The sequence below is a fragment of the Ornithorhynchus anatinus genome, chromosome 1 (assembly GCF_004115215.2).
Source record: "Ornithorhynchus anatinus isolate Pmale09 chromosome 1, mOrnAna1.pri.v4, whole genome shotgun sequence".
NCBI lineage: Eukaryota > Metazoa > Chordata > Mammalia > Monotremata > Ornithorhynchidae > Ornithorhynchus > Ornithorhynchus anatinus.
Window position 1 is genome coordinate 54,026,446 of NC_041728.1, and position 15,655 is coordinate 54,042,100.

General features: G+C 41.0%; 1 protein-coding gene across 9 annotated transcripts in view; it reads left to right on the forward strand.

The window, feature by feature from the left end:
* The window catches only part of UNC79 (unc-79 homolog, NALCN channel complex subunit), a 169,684-nt gene that overhangs the window by 65,748 nt on the left and 88,281 nt on the right, over nucleotides 1–15,655 (forward strand). For all 9 annotated transcript variants that reach the window (XR_005659965.1, XM_039911870.1, XM_039911872.1 and 6 more), the window contains 8 exons: nucleotides 2,972–3,162; nucleotides 3,967–4,090; nucleotides 5,498–5,638; nucleotides 8,350–8,571; nucleotides 10,227–10,454; nucleotides 11,870–12,011; nucleotides 14,932–15,011; nucleotides 15,092–15,240. Coding sequence is in view for 8 of the 9 variants with exons in the window: in XM_039911870.1 (XP_039767804.1) it covers nucleotides 2,972–3,162; nucleotides 3,967–4,090; nucleotides 5,498–5,638; nucleotides 8,350–8,571; nucleotides 10,227–10,454; nucleotides 11,870–12,011; nucleotides 14,932–15,011; nucleotides 15,092–15,240 (1,277 nt within the window). In the remaining variant the exon portion in view is untranslated. The remainder of the gene's footprint in view (nucleotides 1–2,971; nucleotides 3,163–3,966; nucleotides 4,091–5,497; nucleotides 5,639–8,349; nucleotides 8,572–10,226; nucleotides 10,455–11,869; nucleotides 12,012–14,931; nucleotides 15,012–15,091; nucleotides 15,241–15,655) is intronic.

Genomic DNA, 15,655 nt, shown 5'->3' on the forward strand with positions numbered 1-15,655 from the left:
GGGTCACCGTTTTCCCTGGCTCCAACACCCGTAAGGACAAGTGGTCAGAAGCTGGCATCACTGTCCACCTGCCTGCCCATCTGTCCCCATCATCAGTAAGCATCTCAGTTGTCGAGGATGGGCCCGGGGTGCTGGAGCTAGCTTGCCAAGTGTCTTGCCCAGCCCTGTGGGTCAGTGGGGAAGACAGGCACTCTACAGGTCAGGTGTTGGGCATTGGGCCACATCATGGTGGCAGCCGTGCCACCATCTTTCTTCACTTCTGGCCCTCTTTGGGACCAAGGGGAGGGGTGGGCTAACTATTGCTGACCACTTTGTATATACCACATTGTTCTAAAGACTGGAGAGTCTCCCCAGTGGTGCCAGACTATGGGGATGACTGTCCTCTTTAATCCTATGGTGTCGAGGCCTGTATCCTGGTATACCGGGTGCACCCCAGTATAAAAACATTACATATCCTACTGCTGTTCTGAACATTGAATTGAGTAAGAACACCCTCTCCTGAAATGAGTCTTGGAGTCATCCTTACATGTTGAGGAGAGTTGAGATTGCTATATAATAATAGTTATGGTATTTGTTTTGCGCTTACTATGTGTCAAACATTGTTCTAAACGCTGTGGTAGATACAAGTTAATCAGGTTAAACACAGTCCCTATCACATAAGGTTCACAGCCTAAGTAGGAGGGAGTAGTGATTTAATCCCCATTTTACAGATGGGGTAACCAAAGCTCGGAGAAGTGAAGTAACTTGCACAGTGTCACACAGAAAACATGTGGCAGAGCTGGGATTAGAAGCCAGTTCCTCTGACTCCTAGGCCCATGCTCTTTCCATTAAGCCATACTGCTTCTAAGTGACTTGCTCAAGGTCACAAAGCAGACGTGTCAGAGCAGGGATTAAAACCCAGATCCTTCTGACTCCTAGGTCCGTGCTCTGTCCACTAGGTCATGCTGCTTTGTGTTAAAAAAGCTAGAAGTGGGAGAGGGCCATTTGTTAATCAATCAGTGGTATTTATGAGCACTTACTATGCACACAGCACTGTAATAAGCGCTTGGCAAACTACAGTGCAACAGAGTTGATAGGCACATTCCCTGCCCCAACGAGTTTACAGTCTAGAGAAATCTCTGTAGAAATTCAATAATTCTCTTTTTCCAATAAGTCATTGATTTTTCATCAAAAAATAAAAAAATGTTTATCAGACAGCCTGGGAAAAAATGAGCTGAATGTGATACTGATAACAACGAGGCAGCATGAGATCCATTATTTCGTTGGCCCATCTGGGTCAACACTAGAAAGGCAGGTAGCATGTCGTATTCAAAATTATGAAGAGGAAATTTTAGTTTCCCATTTAGTTTTTAAGATGCTAGAATTGTAGTGTACTTTTGATTTACTTCTCTCCTCACTAGTGCCATCTCCTGCTTCCCATGTAGAATTGTAGTTTCATGCAATGAAAATTAAGTATTTTCCTTAAAAATGACATTTTTCTTCCTTTTCATTTCTTGGGTTTTTTCAGTGTTGAAGGATAGTTATGCCTTGTTTTAGGAGGATATAGGGCCAATGAATACAGTAAATGGAGAAAAAGGGTATCCAGCCTGTAAATGTATTCCACTGGTTTTAAAATACACCTATATTATTCATTTCAATTTCTCTAAGGTACACTTACCCATTTCCCACTAATTTACCCAAAATGCAAGAAACTGGGCCTGTCATTTTGGGCAAAATTAACTTTACTGCTCCAAAACTGCATTCTCGCCCTTGCATGTTCCAAATAAAGAATGTCTCCATCAGAAATGCAATTGAAATTTTTAATCAACTATAACCTGAAATTAAATTTCATGTGTAGTATGTTATGAGTGAGTATGTTTTAGATGAAGTCATCAACCAACTTGCCCATAAAAAACAATGTAGGGAATGATAGTCAAAAAAAAATAAATCAAAGAAATTTTGATTTTTGAGTGAATGAATATATTAAGAATAACTAGGAACCTAATTAGCTAGTTAGACCTACCTATGGTCCCATAAGCATGGGAGTTCTTAATGAGAAATAACTAGTTGTTATTTTTTGTAAGAGCTTGGCAATTTTCCTAAATTTTTAAGGTTTTTAGTTGGGAATGAAACCAGTAGGCTCTAGTGCTTTTCACTGAACTCGAATAAGAGTGGAATGTCTCAGAAGTGATTTTTTGAACACAGAATTGTTTCATCAAGTTCCCCAGAACAAGACTAGAGGGCATGTACTGAGGTTTAGGGGGTAGTAGGGTCAAAACAAACAAAAGGAGCCACATCTTTCTACAGAGGGTGCTAAACATATGCAAGTCATTACCCCAGAAAATCAAGGAGGCAGAAAATCTTGGTTCCAAAAGGGTTTTGATAAATTCTTGGGTGAGGGGGAACAATAGCTTATTGAGTCAGTGAAAAGACTCAAGGAGGTTTTAGATTCATGGACAACAGGTCTGTGGGGAGTTATTTGAGGGAAAATTTCAGGATGTTAGGAGGTTCATCCCTTTTCATGAAAACAGATATACAGAAGGAGTTAGCTTCAGAATTAATTCACTGAGGACCTACTGTGAGTAGAGACCTGTACTAGGTACTAGAGGGAACATATGAAAAAACTGTAGACTTTCTCCCTGACTCATGAAGAACTGATACCTTAGCAGGGAAGACAAGCAGTCACAAACTGATAAGTAAGCACTGGCTTAAAAAGTATGAAGGTCTTTATATATAAGATATAAATAAACACAGGTGGCTAGGGAATTAAACAATTAGGGCCATTGCACTGTTCCTCCAGGCTTCCTATAGCACCACTGACAGAGACATCTAATACCGGGCTTACATGGACCAGAGGTCTCATTTCAGTAGCAGTATTTCTTGTTCTTACATGCTAAAATGACTTTTAATGATTATACAGAAATCCTTAGAGAAAATTGTCATAAATAAATTGCAATTTCTTTTCCTCCTTTTGCTACTGGAATCCCCTCAGGTTGGTGGATATTGGGATAAATCCTGCAGCACAGTGACACAGTTAAAGGAAGGTCTGAACCGGATTCTCTGCCTGATTCCATATAATGTGATCAACCAGCCTATATGGGAATGTATCATGCCGGAGTGGCTGGAAGCTATCAGAACAGAAGTGCCAGATAACCAGCTGAAAGAATTCAGGGAAGTATTAAGGTGGGTAGAAGTTTTAAAGTACCTGGAACTTGATGAGGGAGGTTAGCAGGATGGGAATTGCAGGTTATACAGCCTACTGAGTGATTTAAAATGTTTGTCAGGACAGTTTTGGCTCATGTGAAATAATTAATGATGCTTCTTGACATTTTCCTGTTATGCATAATCTGGATCTGTGTAAAGATAGGGGAAGTGGAACATGAAAAATGTTATTAGACCCTGCAGTGCAACTCAAATCATCCATCTTTTCTTGGTTATGAAAATGTTTGTGCTAGCTCTTTTGAGAGAACTTTAATGCACTAATGATCGTGTTAATATTATTTCATAGCATGACATTCTAATGATATGAAATGTATTATTATAATAATATTGAGGTGCCAATGCAAGTTAGATGCTGTACAGAACAGAGACTTTGGCCAGTTCAGAATCTATGAGAACAGTCTGATTTAAGGAAATAGAACAACAGGGGACTTGACCAGGATATTTATGAAGTGAGGCAAGTTGTAAACTTCCCAGTGAACAGGGCTATGAGAATTTAAGAAAAACTTTCTCAGATATACTTCACACGAATGGTCTTGTTTGATATAACTTGATTTTGTCTTTTAATTACCTGTTAACATCACTCATGCAGGAATCTTGCCTTGTCTTGATTATTCCACTAGAAGATTTCTGAAACATAGCAACTGTGATTTGCCTTGCCCAGTGCCATGGGTATTCAAATGCCTAATTAAAACTATTTGCTATTGATGTTGACGATGGTGCACACACAATAATTAACTTTTTTTGGGCTTTCATTCTGCTTTGCAGCAAAATGTTTGATATTGAGCTTTGCCCTCTACCTTTTTCCCTGGAAGAGATGTTTGGTTTCATTAGTTGTCGGTTCACAGGATATCCTTCTTCTGTGCAGGAGCAAGCTTTACTGTGGCTTCATGTGAGTGAACAATTCTGATTAATAATTTAGGAAGCGTTTTCAGGTTGGGTTAGAATTGAGGATACAGAAAATGAACTGATGTGGATGAAGAATCTAGACTAGCCATTACCCTTTGAAACCCAACATTGAAATAAATCCTTTCTCTTTTCAGAATCTGAAGTCAACTGTAACTAATTTTTAGTCATAGCCAGGGGTTGCTTAGTTCCTGATTATTTAGAGAGAATGCCTGTGTCTGCATGGGGTAAACATAATGGTAGGTTGAAAAAGTTCACAAATTCTGCCCATTTGTTAGCACTAACGGGATCCGACCCATTAACAAGCTAAACAAAGGGGTCTCCGGTAACTAGTACATCCTGCCACAGTTTAGCTTGAAGTGTCTGGAAAGCACTAGATTGTGTTTATGGAGGGATTGGATTTATTGTGTAGTGCTTCTGTGATCGTGCCCAGCTAAGCAATATGGTCTAGTGGCTAGAGCGCAGACCTGGGTTCTAATCCCCACTCCATCACCTGTCTGCTGCGTGACCATGGGCAAGTCACTTAACTTCTCCATGTCTCAGTTACCTTGTCTGTAAAATGGGGATCAAGACTCTGAGCCCCATGTGGGACATGGACTGTGTCCAACTTAATTAGCTTGAACTTGCCCCAGTGCTTTGTACAGTGCCTAGTACACAGTAAGCGCTTATCTAATACCGTTCCAAAAAAAAATGCTGGAAAGTGGAGTGGAGTCAGGATTCAGGCTAGGCTCAAGACAGACTTTGATCCTGCAGTTTAGCTAATGATTATTTGACCTGCTGGGCTCATCACTCTTCACATTGGCAAACCTTTTAGCAGGAGGGCCACCCTAGGCTACTCACAAAGAAAACACCCAAATCTTTTCCTATAAAATAGTCTCTGAGTGTAAGCTCCTCATGGGCAAGAATCCAGCTTACTTCTTTATATTGTACTTCCCAAGCGCCTAGAACAGTGCACTACACTGAGCGGATGGTCAATAAATGATACGGCTATTACTGTCTACATGGCTACAACTCTTACATTATACTCTCCCAAGTGCTTAGTCCAGTGCTCTGCACACAGTAAGCACTCAGTGAATATAATTGATTTATTGATTGTGTTAGCCCCAGGCTGACACTTCCAGAAAGAAGCCAAAAAGACTGATCTGCTCTAGCTTTGGTGGTGAAGGGGAAGATGTAGGAGATGTTCTTAGCTTGCCAGATCCTTATTTCCCTTGTGCTTGGTGATTTTTCCTTGCCTATATAGATCTCATGCCTTTAAGCATTTTTCACATATCCCCAAAGAGGAAAATTTAAAAAGTCTGTTTTGAAATTAGCTGTTTCTCAAAGTAAATGCTGTAAATACCTTTTCGCTTCCCTAAGTCAGCTTGTTCTTTTTCGGATGTGTGTTTTTCAGGTTTTATCTGAATTAGACATTGTGGTTCCTCTTCAGCTACTCATAAGCATGTTTTCTGATGGAGTTAATTCAGTCAAAGAGCTAGCAAATCAAAGGAAATCAAGAGTGAATGAACTGGCAGGGAATCTCGCAGCTCGAAGGGTAATTGTTAAAAACTGTTTTCTTTTTATCTCTTAAGATATAAAGCACTGCCAGGTGCTCTGGAATATAGCACCAGAGAACAAGTTCTTCCAAAATGTGGATTATAACTCTTCTAATCTATGTCCGAGTCATTCAAAATACTATCTCCGATACATAATATATTTTATTTTTAGCTTTTTCTTTTGTATAATCACTAAGAGTGATTTTTAATTGTTCTATACTGTTTTCATTTGCTTTCTAATTGCCTGTGTTTTATCTCAACTGAACAGCCTTTTTGGTGGACCAAATCTTAATTGCACCTTGGGCAAAGATGGTTGGTGATCATCAAGGGTGTGCTTTAGCTATTGTAAATTTTCCCTGATTTTTTTTGTTGTTATTCTGCCACTCATCTCTCTCTCTATTTTATCCAGCTCTTTCTTTTATTGAAAGAAAAAGGAAAGTCTCAGTTCCTCGGACTGTCTTATTGACACTTGGCCAATAATCATGATTTTTTTCTTTGTTAAAACAAATTAAGCCTTTGCATGGTTTTATCTGTGCATAGATGGTAAGCTATGAATTAGTATCTGTATGACTTAAATCATTAAGTAGACCAGCTGTTAACTTTGTGGAAAGAGCACTGCTCTGGAGATTGAGAGCCCTTGGTTCTAGTTCTAAGTTTTCCTGGAGCTGGGTAGCATGGGCCAAGCCTGCTCATTCATTTTGTGATGGGCTGCACTCCTGCCTCCCTATTCACCCATTTCACTCTGTGTCCTAGTGGGACCATGACAGGCAGAAAAGCGAGATCGCATTTGACATTGTGCAAACCATGAGTTCGAACTACAGTCTGAGTTCACTGGCTCTCAGTCCTGGAGCTTTAAGACCAAGGTCCATCCGTCATTCCAGATGACGGGTGACATCTCTCTTGCCGCCGAACCCTTCCCATGTCCTTCCACTAACCAGGAATTTCCTCTCCCTCTGTATACACGAGACTACCACCCTCTCCGCTTCAAAGCATTAATAAGGTCACAACTTCTCCAAGAGACCTTCCTCCATTAAGCCTTCTGTGTTGTCTGTGCACTTGGCTCTGTGATCTTTGGACATCTGCTTCTCCCCAACCCTATGGCCCTTATGTATATAACTTTTAAATTATATGTCATAGACTATTCATGTTAATGTCTGCCCCTGTAGACTGTAAGCTTGTTATGGGCTGGGTACATGTTTGCCTATTCTGTACTCTCCCAAATGCTTAATACAGTGCCCTGCACATAGTAAAACCTCAGTAAATACCTTTGATTGATTGATGGATGGAGGAGACTATTCAATAGTATTTATTGTTTACCATGTGCCAGACACTGTACTATCAAGGTAGTTACAAGATAATCAGGCTGTACACAGTCCATATCCTGTGTGGGGCTCACAGTCTTAATCCCCATTTCACAGATGAGGTAACTGAGGCACAAAGAAGTTAAGGGCTTTTCCCAAGGTCACACAGTATGTAAGTGGCAGATCCAGGTTTAGAACTCAGATCCTTTGATTTCCAGGTCTGTGGCCTTTCCATTAGGCCATGGTTCTTCTCAAATACTATCACTCTAGGACCACCTCCCCGTTTTGGGGTTGGTTTTTTTTAAGTACCTCTGCAGGTTCAAAGGAATGGTGGAAGTCATATGATCCAACTGTATACCCAAAGTGTTACTTTTTGATCGGCTGAGATCAGTTTGGGATATCATGGCAGCCTTATTTCTCCTTTTTCATTGACTGTCTGAAGGCATTTCCTGTCTCAAAACATTTTCAGCATTATTCAGTTTTCATCAGCTTTTTGCCATGATTGTGGATGTATGATGCCTGTGGGTTGAAGGAGTTCATCAGTCTGTCTTTGGTTATATCACAGTGAATTGACATTGCAAAATGCATTGTTAGTCATACATTTTTCACAGAATGTTAAATGTATGGTGTAGTAGTGAGATTAAACAAATGGTATTTACAGTAGAATGGAACACATCTATGTCTGGAAATAGCAAAAACTTAGGTCGTTGGCTTCCTCTTCTGACCATGAAAGGAATTATTGTCGATTGGCAAGCTTCTCCTGGCAGCAACTGCTACTGCCGTCATGAATCTGACTCTTTTGTCCCAATCTCAATGCTTCACTTGCTGTGCATCACAGTTCACCAGGAGGAGACCAGTTCATGGTCAGTCTAGACTGGCCTTACCACCACTCTGCATGCAAGCAAACCCCTAAATCGTAGGATTTCAGGCCTTTCAGCTCATCAAAACCAGGCATGTCATTTTTCAACCACACAGGCCTTCCTGAATTTAACTCAGCTTTCTGTATCAGCTTTGGCAATCAAAATCTATTCGAAAGGATTCTGCTGTAATTATTTCTCCATCATATTCATTCATTCATTTGTATTAAGCCCTTACTGTGTGCAGAGCACTGTACTAAAGGCTTGGGAAAGTACAGTATAACAACAACAGTGAGATTCCCTGCCCATAACGAGCTCATAGTCTAGCGGGGGTGGAGTGGTGGGAAGAGACATCAGTGTTTTGAAATTTTTCATTAATCTTTCACCTTGATTTTCCATAAAATTTAGATCAACTTTATGGTTCTTAGAAACATTCATGACATTTATCAAGATAAAAAAGCAGTCTTGGGGTTAAAGACTCCTTGTTAGTGTACATGGTCATAGTCAAACTCTTAGGTAGTTCAGTTTTGGTTCTGCTGTTCTTTCCTGCAGGTGAGTGTCGCTTCTGATCCTGGGCGCAGAGTTCAGCACAATACTTTGAGCCCATTTCCCAGCCCTTTTCAGAGCCCATTTTGCAGTCCCATTCGCAGTCCATTTCGTAGTCCTTTCAAGAACTTTGGGCATCCTGGAGGAAGAACTATTGACTTTGATTGTGAAGATGATGAGATGAATCTGAACTGTTTCATACTCATGTTTGACCTCATCCTGAAGCAGGTAATTGAGGAATGCTCTTTTCATTTTGTTAAATAATGAAAGATGGAGTAAACTATTGAGCCTCAGTTGCTCTTTGCAAGCTCAGTAAACCCCAACCCTGGGTCCTGCAGAAATAACCTTCCCTCTTCCTTTTTTTCATATTCTTCTCTCACACCAGATCCTTTCCTTGCTTTTGAAGTGGAAATTTGCTCCTCTAGGGTGGTGGATTCCTGCGGTCATAAACCACACAGTTTAAGAAATATCTGGGAGGTGTATCATAAGGAGGATAGGGGCTGCTTGTGTATTTCCAAATGAATCACAAAGAATGTGTACCTGTCTCCCTGATCTCATAGCATGAATTCTTGTGGTAGTTACCCTGCAAGTCTGCCTAAAACTGAGAAAAATTAGTGGAGTGCTCTCCTCCATAGCTTTACTAGAACTTGTCCTTCATTTTGTAGGTTGAAATTTGGACTTAACGGTTATGTCTGCATGGAATAGGCCCTTTTGGATGTGTTTTTTTATTTTTTTGACTGGGGAAAATTCAGTATTAAATGCTGACTAATATTAATGAAATCAATCATTTATTTATAATAATAATAATATTGGTATTTGTTAAGTGCTTACTATATGCAGAGCACTCTTCTAAGCGCTGGGGTAGACACAGGGGAATCAGGTTGTCCCACGTGGGGCTCACAGTCTTAATCCTCATTTTACAGATGAGGTAACTGAGGCATAGAGAAGTTAAGTGACTTGCCCACAGTCACACAGCTGACAAGTGGCAGAGCTGGGATTCGAACTCATGACCTCTGACTCCAAAGCCCGTGCTCTTTCCATTGAGCCATGCTGCTTCTCAAGTGCTTTATCAAGTGCTTAGTGTATGCAGAGCATTATATAAAGCTCTTAGGAGAGTAGGATTCACCTCCCACTTAATTAAATCAGAGGTATTTATCAAGTGCTTACTGTATGCGGAGCATTATATAAAGCGCTTAGGAGAGTAGGATTCACCGCCCACTTATCCTCTCCCACGGCCTGAGTCCTACTGTGTTGAATTGTGACCAAAAAAAGCTATTATCAACTCCTAACTTTACCTGGGAAGTGAATGGATTACTGTTAGACTTGTTAAGAAAATTGTAGATTTCTGTACATTACATTTGTCTCACTTAGGCGTGATTGGTACATAACTGGATTTTAAGAACTATGTGTAAAATTGTCCGAAGAAACTTGTGTGATATTTAGGATAACTTAAAAATCAGTGAATAATGATGATGGTATTTGTTAAGCCCTTACTATGTGTCAAGCACTGTTCTAAGCGCTGGAGTAGATACAGGGTAATCTGGTTGGACCCAGTCTCAGTCCTACATGGGGCTCACGGCCTTAATCCTCATTTTACATATGAGGTAATTGAGGCACAGAGAAGTGAGGTGACTTGCCCCAGGTCACAAAGTGGACAAGTGATGGAGTCAATATTAGAATCCAGATCATTCTGACTCTCCAGCCCGTGCTCTATCCTCTTAGCCATGCTGCGTCCTCCCCAAGGATGTGTAGATATTGAATTTGAATTAGTGTTTAATCTGCAAATTTAACAAAGGCAGTAAAAAGTAGCAATCATTCGGAAGAGTGCAAATAGAATATTACACAGAATACTAACCCCTTTCCTACTTCTTAATGTCCTTTAGATGGAGTTACAGGATGATGGTATCACTATGGGTTTAGATAACAGCCTGTCCAAGGACATTATTTCCATTATAAACAACGTTTTTCAAGCTCCCTGGGGTGGCTCTCACACCTGCCAGAAAGATGAAAAAGCAGTTGAATGCAACCTCTGTCAGTCTAGCATTCTCTGTTACCAGCTGGCTTGCGAATTGCTTGAACGACTGGCTCCAAAAGAAGAAAGCCGCCTGGTGGTAAGTCATAAATGAAAAGAGTTGGTTTATGAACATGAGGGAAATATATAACTGTGATATTTAAATACTTGCTATGGACCAGATACTGTAAAAAGTGTGAGGGACAGATACAAGTGCTTCTGCTCACAGTCCAAGAGACTAGCTAAATATGACTTTTTGGGTTTATTCATTCAGTTCCTCTCTTCTTAAGAGCCCATAGGTCTTTTTAGAGATAAATGAAACAAGACACAGAGAGAATAAACAACTTGATAAAGCCAGAGTCATGGTAGAGTTGGGACTCACACCTGGGTTCTCTGACTTCCAAATCAATGCCCTTCAGCATAGTAATCTCCACTGAAGGTCCACTGGGATGTATCCCCCCGGGGAGAAAATGGGACGCAGGACTAGTAGTGTAGCTAATCAGACTGTCTGGATCATCCAACCAGAGCCAGGAATATGGGATTCTTTTATAGAGGAGCCATTTTGCTCTAGCGTCTTTAATCCTTTCCAAGCTGCATAAAATCAATCAATTGCATTTACTGTGCCCTTACTTTGTGCAGAGCTCTGTAGTAAGTGCTTGAAATAGTACAATATAACAGAGTGGGTAGAGATGTTCCCTGCCCACAACAAATTTAAGTTAATTGTTAATATGGTGACTAGATTGAGGTTGGCATGGAAAACCTTGTTAAAAAGTCTTCCATGGCTTCCCTATCTGTATAGATTTATAGATTAATTAGGAACAACTGATCCGTTTAGCCAGTGCAGCAAATGAAGATAATATACTGTTTGCTCAGTAGGTGATCTTTAAATACTAGTTATTGATTAGTGCTCCCAGAAGCCCAATTATGCAAGCTAGTTTTGCCACAGAGATTAATTGAACTGTCTTTGACTGTTTTTCTCAAATATGCTTTCAGCCCACAAGAAACATTTCAGGTAATTTGGTAAACTCCTTTGATAAGTATTTAAAAGAGTTCTATTGTCAGTTCTTGGAGCCAGAGATCACATCTAACTCTCTTGTTCTCTCTGAGGTGCTTAGCACAGTGCACGAGAAGCAGCATGGTTTAGTGGAAAGAGCATGGGTTTGGAAGTCACAGGTTGTGGGTTCTAATCCCGGCTCCGCCACTTATCAGCTGTGTGACTTTGGGCAAGCCACTTAATTTCTCTGCACCACAGTTACCTCATCTCTAAAGTGGGGTTTAAGACTGTGAGCCCCACGTGGGGCAACCTGATTCTTTGTATCTACCCCAGTGCTTAGAACAGTGTTTGGCACATAGTAGGCCCTTAACAGATACCATCATTATCATTATTATTACAGTGCTCTTCACCGAGGAAGTGCTCAGTGAACACTATTGATGGATTAAAGTCTGTCATCAGACATTCTTATGACAATTTTAATTGAGAACAGTATAATATAGATTTATTTTGTATCTTCTTAGGAGCCCACAGACAATCTTGAAGATAGTCTACTATATTCCAGGCCTGAGTTTATTATAGGAACTGAAGGAGAAGAGGAAGAGAATTCTGCAGCCAAACATGGAGAAAATCCTGGAAATCACACTGAGCCTGTAGATAATGCTGGTAAGTGAACATTGGTGTTCAATACTGGATGGAATTCAACAGTAATTCAAAACAAAGTCTTGACATTTGGGAAAGACAGCAGTGTGGAAATTATCCCTTTTCTGTGAGAATAATAATCTGGGAGACAGACTGCCAAGTGATTTAATCCAAGCCATGGCCTGGATCAGGGCTGGTTTTGAGTCAGGCGCTTCCATCCATGGTGGTTTCTACCTCACTCCATTCAAGCTATTACTTTAGGGAGCAACCTCCCAGCCTGCTGTGAACCGGAAACAGCTATGTGGGGGTGTTACTAATGACCTCTATAGCTGGTTCAGAGGTAGGAATGAGCTATCATGGCAGAAATGGCTCAACTTCCACAACCTAAGCCCTTCTTTGCTCCTAAGTTGTTCAGTGTCAGTTGGCCTGAAGATACATACAAAACTTGGTAACTGGCCCATGAGCCTAAATAATTACCCACTTCTAGTCTAGGGGATATTTATATGTCTTTCTCTGAACGATATTAATTGTAAAACCCATGCCATCTGGGGATTGTGCAGATAGTTTGCTTTACCACATAGAAGCAGCTATTGGACTCTGCAGCTTAATTAAAGCAGGGAGTGTGTATTAATTGAGCAACTTGGAGATAGTCTAAGCAGCTAAGACAGATGATTCAGGGAAAAGCACGTTTGGAGAGAAGACATAGAAAGGAAAAATGGCCAGTGTGGTTGGAATTCTAGATCTTCATTCATTCATTCATTCAATAGTATTTATTGAGCGCTTACTAGCTCAATGAATGAATGAATGAATGAATGAATGAATGAAGATCTCCATTTGCTCATTCATTCAATAGTATTTATTGAGCGCTTACTATGTGCAGAGCACTGTACTAAGCGCTTGGGATGAACAAGTCGGCAACAGATAGAGACAGTCCCTGCCGTTTGACGGGCTCACGGTCTAATCGGGGGAGATGGACAGACAAGAACAATGGCAATAAATAGAGTCAAGGGGAAGAACATCTCGTAAAAACAATGGCAACTAAATAGAATCAAGGCGATGTACAATTCATTAACAAAATAAATAGGGTAACGAAAATATATACAGTTGAGCGGACGAGTACAGTGCTGTGGGGATGGGAAGGGAGAGGTGGAGGAGCAGAGGGAAAAGGGGAAAATGAGGCTTTAGCTGCGGAGAGGTAAAGGGGGGATGGCAGAGGGAGTAGAGGGGGACGAGGAGCTCAGTCTGGGAACGCCTCTTGGAGGAGGTGATTTTTAAGTAGGGTTTTGAAGAGGGAAAGAGAATCGGTTTGGCGGAGGTGAGGAGGGAGGGCGTTCCAGGACCGCGGGAGGACGTGACCCAGGGGTCGACGGCGGGATAGGCGAGACCGAGGGACGGTGAGGAGGTGGGCGGCAGAGGAGCGGAGCGTGCGGGGTGGGCGGTAGAAAGAGAGAAGGGAGGAGAGATAGGAAGGGGCAAGGTGATGGAGAGCCTTGAAGCCTAGAGTGAGGAGTTTTTGTTTGGAGCGGAGGTCGATAGGCAACCACTGGAGTTGTTTAAGAAGGGGAGTGACATGCCCAGATCGTTTCTGCAGGAAGATGAGCCGGGCAGCGGAGTGAAGAATAGACTGGAGTGGGGCGAGAGAGGAGGAAGGGAGGTCAGAGAGAAGGCTGACACAGTAGTCTAGCCGGGATATAACAAGAGCCCATAATAGTAAGGTAGCCGTTTGGGTGGAGAGGAAAGGGCGGATCTTGGCTCATATATGGCTTCTCTTTGGTGGGGAGGTACTCAGTTGTATGCTCACCACAGGCTCAAACCACAAATCTGTGGGATTTGAGGACTTTGGAACTGTTGGGCTTCTATAATGAGATTCCCACAACCGTAGCCTATTTAGGGAAGGGCTGTCTCCACAGGTGGAGTTAACTCCTTGCTTTACAGTGATATTTGGCAAATCCCTGATGTGCTCTGAACAGTACTCGGAGGGCCTGCCCTGTGGCCTCTCAGCTTCTCTAGTTGGCAAGTGGTAATTTTAGGCTACAATGTCTGCATCAACTTGGGCATCCTACCAAGTATCATCTGACTGGTGGCTTCAATTTCTACATTTGGAGAATACTTGGCAAGCCTCCTCTTCAGTTTTACTGTGTGAAGCTGCCTTTGGACTCTATACTTAGGAATTCTGTACAGATGGAAATGCGTGGTTTTAGAATATTTGTTATAATCACTGTTTTTTAATCTATGTGCTTTACTGACTTGAAGCATCCTTTGAATCCTTTGAAAAATGAGTGCCATAACCTTTCTCTCCAACCCCCTATAGCATTCATATGCATATCTTTAAACTCCGTGTTTTCCTCTACCTGTAATTGAGTCTACCTTGTCTACTAGATTTTAAAATCTTCAAGTGCAGAGTCATGTCCACCAACTCTGTTGTACTCTCCAAAGTGCTAAGGGCAGTGCTCTGCACAGGGTAAATGCTCAATCAGTGCTATTAATTGAGTTGAGAATTACACTCATAATGAGATGAAAATTGTTTTTAAAGTAAATGTCTAGGAGAAAACCACTGGCCAAAGAATAAGTGTCAGGAGTTGGCTTTGTCATCTGCCGTAGACATTTTGTAAGAACTTTAAAGTCCTTTAAGGAAGGGTTTGTGGATGTTTACTAATATGGAAATTTGGCAACATTTCTGAAGGATCAAGTGGCAAAGAACTTATGAAGCACAACGTAGAGAAACCTGGAGGATACTGTATTTTCACGTATAAGGCTCACCTCTCTCTGTCTTCCCTGGTTGGATTGTGGAGCAAGACCAAGTTGAAGAGCAAATGGCACACATAATGAAAAACTCCATAGAGCTAGTAAAAATGCATTTTGAATTAATCTCCATTTCTCCCATTAACTGAGAGATGAGCCAGAAGGCAGTCTGTTAATCCTTTGTGTACTTATTTCTTGACAGCAATAAAAAATGATACTGAAAGGAAATTTTGCTATCAGCAACTTCCAGTGACTTTGAGGCTAATATATACCATTTTTCAGGTATACTTTTGCAATATTTAAATGCCAGATTTTATACATTGTTTCTTGGAGCACTGATTAATATGATTTTATTTGTGTAGGAAATGGCTAAGTTTGAAGAGCCAGACATTCTCTTCAACATGCTCAACTGTCTAAAGATTCTCTGTCTCCACGGAGAGTGCTTGTACATCGCTAGGAAAGATCATCCACAGTTTTTAGCCTATATTCAAGATCATATGTTGATTGCAAGGTATGTCTTGTACTCAAGTTCTATTTTGTTGGGTGATATTTTAAGCATCAATTATAAAGAATTGAAAATGAGTTATTTTCCTTATCCAGAGCCACATTATTCACTGACACATATTTTTTTAGTCATCCTCATTGTCAAATGTGTTAGGAATAGTAGTAATTGTATTTGCTAAGCATTTACTGTGTGGAGAGCACTGAAGTAAAAACTGGGAATGAATATACAGGTGGGATTTAGACATACTGTGCACACAGTAAGTGCTCAGGAAATATGACTCACACACCCTCTGTCCCTTGGGGGGTTCACAAGCTACAATAAAAGTGGGAGAGAGGACTGGTGACAGATACATAAAGAGAGATGAAACAAAATACTAGGACACCATAAAGGCCCCAGAAGAGAGGTCAGTAGGGTGCTGAAG